Consider the following 5,083-nt stretch of genomic DNA (forward strand, 5'->3'; position numbering starts at 1 on the left):
GTGCAAATCCAGGGCTGCTGGGAACAGGAGAGAGGGACAGAGCAGCTCCCCTCAGTCTGCACTAAAGCTCAGACAATGCCCCTGCCTCACTGGACTCTCTGTTCTATCCAGATGCAGCAGAATCTCTTGTTCTGCCACCTGCAATCCCTATCCCTTTCACTTGGTGTCTCCTGTGCCTTAGGAGGAGACTCAAGTTCAAACCCTAGGACTGGCCCCTGCCCTCATTGTTCCCCTGCACTGACTGGGGGTCAGGACTGACTTGCAGGTGTCCTGCAGGTCAAGGTCTGGCTCCTCACTGAACATTGGCCAGCAGCAATCAGGGCTTGAGCAACCAAGGTGAAGGAAGTTCTCCTAGACATAGACAAGGGGGATATGTTTAGTGGCAGGGACTGGTCTGTGAGAAAGACCGTTGACTGTACTGCGAGAAATCTTCCCTCAAAGTCACTTTCTTCCTTCCTTCAACAGATTTCAAGACCCCAGTGCAGCAAATGTCCAACAGCAGCTCCATCAGCCACTTCCTCCTGCTGGCATTGGCAGACATGTGGCAGCTGCAGCTCCTGCACTTCTGCCTCTTCCTGGGCATCTCCCTGGCTGCCCTCCTGGGCAACGGCCTCATCATCAGCGCCGTAGCCTGCGGCCACCACCTGCACAGTCCCATGTTCTTCTTCCTGCTCAACCTGGCCCTCACCGACCTGGGCTCCATCCTCACCACTGTCCCCAAAGCCATGCACAATTCTCTCTGGGACACCAGGACCATCTCCTATGAAGGATGTGCTGAACAGGTGTTTTTCTTTCTCTTCTTAATGGGAGCAGAGTTTTCCCTCCTGACCATCATGTGCTACGACCGCTACGTGTCCATCTGCAAACCCCTGCACTATGGGACCCTCCTGGACAGCAGAGCTTGTGCCCACATGGCAGCAGCTGCCTGGGCCAGTGCCTTTCTCTACTCACTGCTGAACGCAGCCAATACATTTTCCCTGCCCCTGTGCCATGGCAATGCCCTGGGCCAGTTCTTCTGTGAAATCCCACAGATCCTCAAGCTTTCCTGCTCCAAATCCTACCTCAGGGAACTTGGGCTCGTTGTTCTAAGTGCTTCTCTATATTTTGGCTGTTTTGTGTTCATGGTTTTCACGTATGTGCAGATCTTCAGGGCTGTGCTGAGGATCTCCTCTGAGCAGGGACGGCACAAAGCCTTCTCCACCTGCCTCCCCCACCTGGCCGTGCTCTCCCTGTTCCTCAGCACTGGCACATTTGCCTACCTGAAGCCCCCCTCCATCTCCTCGCCATCCCTGGATCTGGCATTGTCAGTTCTGTACTCGGTAGTGCCTCCAGCCCTGAACCCCTTCATCTACAGCCTGAGGAATCAGAAGGTCAAGGCTGCAGTGTGGACTCTAATCACTGGACGATTTCAGAAACATTAAACTGCTGGCCAATTTCTGCAAATCACTTGTAATAAACTTGTAATGATTGTGTCATCTTTGATAGCGTTGGTTTGATTGTCAGTTTTTTTCCTTTGTTTTAGTTTTCAGTGATGTTCACAAAGCAATGATGTTCATTGTGTCCTTTCTTCTTTTCCTTCTCTCTAAGTTTTCTGTGGCCACAGACTGTGTCAGTGAAGAACTGCGCTCCCAGTGGCTTTTAAAGGAACTAAAGGATCTCCCAGGAGAGTTTTCACTGGAGATCCCGAGGTTTTTTCCCTTCTCTGGAGCTGCAGCAGCAATGTCTGTGTGCAGGGCTGGGGGCAGATCAGGGCAGGCACAGCAGCTGTGCCCAGGAGCAGCAGCCCTTGGTGTTGGCAGTGCTGCTCCCGTGGCCCTGCCCCGCTGCCCTCCTGGCCCTGGTGTTGCTGTAGGGCCTAAGGGCTCTCGGGGCCGGGCACAGGGCTGGGGGTGGCAGTGCTGGGGCTGCAGCAGGGACAGGCCATGGGCACCGCTGGGGCAGCGCTGACGCCTCAGGGCAGGGCCTGGGGGCTCCAGGCTCCTTGCCCAGGCTCTCTCCAGAACACGCCCAGGCCAAAGCTCAGCAGAGAAAAGCCCCATGAGCAGCCCCAGAGTGGTCGTGGGCAGGTTGGGGGCAAACAGCATCCCACCATGGGAGCCTCCCTTGGCTGTGTGGGGAAGCTGAGGGACCTGGGCTCCTGGACCTTCTGAAGAAGAAGCCCAGGGCTCATCCTGCAACTGCTTCAAAGGTGGTTTCAGAGAATCACACAATCAGCAAGGTTGGAAAAGACTTTGGAGTTCATAAAGTCCAACTTGTGCCCTGAGACCACCTTGTTTCCCCTGATCCTTCTCCACGATAAAATGCCCAGACCCTTCAGCCATTCCTCATAGGACTTGTGTTCCAGACCCTTCACCAACCTTGTTGCCCTTCTGTGGACACGCTCCAGCCTTTCAATGTCCTTCCTAAATTGGGGGCCCAGAACTGGACACAGCACTCGAGTTGCTGCGTCACCAGTGCCAAGTACAGGGGAAGAATCAGTGCCCTGGTCCTGCTGGCCACACCATTCCTGATCCAGGCCAGGTGCCATTGGCCTTCTTGGCCACCTGGGCACACTGCTGCCTCATGTCCAGCCTGCTGTCCAGCAGTCCCCTCAGGTCCGTTTCTGCCTGGCCACTGTCCAGCCACTCTGTCCCCAGCCTGTAGCACTGCAGGGGTTGTAGTGGCCCAAGTGCAGGACCCAGCCCTTGGTCTTGTTAAACCTCCCATTGTGGGATTTGGGCCCTGGATCCAGCCTGTCCAGGGCCCTGTGCAGAGCCCTCCTACCCGCCAGCATATCCACACTCACACCCAGCTTGGTGTCAGCTGCAAATTTGCTGATGGTGGACTCAATACCCTCATCCAGATCATCAATGCAAATATTGAAATCCAAGCTGGCTGGGTCTGATCCCTCGGCCATCCTGTGGGTGCCATGTGATGGCACTCAAGGTGATCTGTTCCATAACTTTGCTGGGCACCAAGGTCAGGCTGACAGGCCTGGAGTTCCTCAGATCCTCCTGCCAGCCCTTCTTGGGGATGGGCTCACATTGGCACCTCCAGTCCTCTGGGACCTCCCTGGGGAGCCAGGACTGATGAGAAATGATGGAGAGCAGCTTGGGGAGCTCATCCACCAGCTCCCTCATCCCCCTAGGATGGATCCCATCTGGTCCCAGAGACACCTGTGAGCATCTGAGTGGCTCAGCAGGTCAGCAGCTGCTTCCTCCTGGATTACAGGGGGGCTGTTCTGCTCCCTGTGCCTATCTACCAGCTCAGGAGAACACTTGTCCTAAAGACAACCTGACTGATTGTTGAAAACTGAGGCAAAGAAGGGGATAAGTACCTCAACCTTTTCCTCATTTTTGGTAACCACATCCCCCCAATAAGGAATGGAGATTTTCCTTACCCATCCTTTTGCCATTAATGTATTGATAAAATCATTTGTATTATCATTTACAGAAGCAACCTGCTTAAGTCTTAATTGAGCTTTCACCTCTGTAATTTTCTTTGTGCATGATGTAGCAACATCCTTTAATATTTCCTGAGTTTCCTCCCCATCTGTCCAAAGGTGATGTACCCTCTTTTTTCCCCTGAGTTCTTGCAAAAACCTTATGCCCAGCCAGGGCAGTCATTTTCCTTTCTTGCTCATATTTTGGCACAAAGGGACACGCTGTTTCTGCTCCTTCCAGATTTCTTTCTTGAAGTGTGTCCATCCTTCTTGGAATCCTTTGTTTTTAAGGGCCGTTTCCCTTAGAAAAATTGGTACCTTATTTGGCACTCCCCAAATCTGCATCCTGAATAGGTCAAAGTCTGCCCTCTGTAAATCCATTGCAGCATTTTGTTGATGCCCCTCCTTTTTTTCACAGACTATTTAAAACTCAAAAATTTCATGGTCACTTTGCCCCAAAATTCCTCTGACCACCATTTATCTCCCACCAGCCCTTTTCTGTTTTTGAACAGCAAGAGACAGAGCTTTCCTTGGCAGTGGGAAGACAAGGAAACCTCCCCAAAGCTTGAAAGGTTCAGTGTGAAGGTGATCAAAAAGAAAAGTCCCTCTAGGGCAGAATTTTGGTGCAGGAGGTGTCCCAGTGTGAGGCCGGGCCATGGCCTGGCTCTGTGTGCCAGGAGCCGGCAGCGCTGGGTGCAGGGAGCCCAGGGAGGGCACAGAAATGCTGGGCTGAGAAATGCTGGGGGGACAGTGAGATGGGCGTATGCAGCCGGCCAGGGCACAGCAGCAGCACGCACAGGGGGCACAGCCTGCAGGATACACGGCCAAGGGCCGGGCAGGGCTGGCAGGGCCACAGGCACCCAGGCCTTTGTCCCCTGGGCTCTGCCAGCGCCTCTGGAGGCCCCACAGAAGGAACTTTCCTTTCAGGGGCTGCACTTTGCTCCTGCCCGGCCCCTCCCTGAGGAGGCTGGCAGGGCTTGCAGCTTTGTGCCATTTGTCCTTGCTGCCCCTCCCATCCCACTGCCTCACAACCAGCCCCGAGCCACCCGGGAGGGACAGGCCCTGCTGTGCAAGGCCTGGGCTCAGGGCTTGGCCTTTCTGCTCCCTCCAACCAGCCCAGGCCTTGCTCAGCATTGCAGTTCCCTGCTCACAGCCTGCGGCTCCCTGCAATCCTGGCCTCAAGGATCTGCTCTCAGCAGTCCCTGGGGAGCCTTTGGCACTCCCTGCCCTCAGTGGGGCCCAGGGATGCTCCAAGGAACATGGAGTTTTGCTTCTGCCTGCTTGAGCAGCTTCTTCAACCCTCTCTCCATGCCTAAGCGTCCTGGACTCAGCCCCAAAAGCAGTGTGGGGCACATGAAAATACAGAATACCTTCACGAGCTCTTTCTCTCTCTTCATTTGTCTTCAAGTCTCCAGGGCTTGTGCAGCTGCTTGGAGTCAGTTTGGAGTTCTGTTAAGGAGGGAGATTGCCAAGTGCATCTCATGATTCTTTTTTTTTTTTTTTAAATCAAGGTCACATTTTTTTAATATTTCAGTTCATTGAAGAAGTGACAGAAGCATTCCCCAAGTGATCTTAATTCGGAATGTCTCCTTAGGAGGTCTGGGCATGGTGAAGAATGAGCCCCTTGCAGGCTGACCTTGTTTGGAAAACCTGCTCCTCACC

General features: G+C 53.9%; 1 protein-coding gene across 1 annotated transcript; it reads left to right on the top strand.

Annotated features, from left to right (window-relative positions):
* The first annotated feature begins 488 nt into the window (after positions 1–488).
* LOC136302538 (olfactory receptor 14J1-like) lies at positions 489–1,421 on the top strand. Its single transcript, XM_066206011.1, has one exon. The coding sequence runs from the start codon at positions 489–491 to the stop codon at positions 1,419–1,421; it is 933 nt and encodes a 310-aa protein (XP_066062108.1).
* The last annotated feature ends 3,662 nt before the right edge of the window (positions 1,422–5,083 follow it).

Source organism: Chamaea fasciata, unplaced genomic scaffold (assembly GCF_029207755.1).
Source record: "Chamaea fasciata isolate MVZ Bird 193981 ecotype frontalis unplaced genomic scaffold, bChaFas1.0.hap1 SCAF_29, whole genome shotgun sequence".
Classification (NCBI taxonomy): domain Eukaryota; kingdom Metazoa; phylum Chordata; class Aves; order Passeriformes; family Sylviidae; genus Chamaea; species Chamaea fasciata.

Excerpts from the sequence above, each read along its gene's own strand:
- LOC136302538 (XM_066206011.1), top strand. The coding sequence starts at position 489 with ATGTCCAACAGCAGCTCCATCAGCCACTTCCTCCTGCTGGCATTGGCA.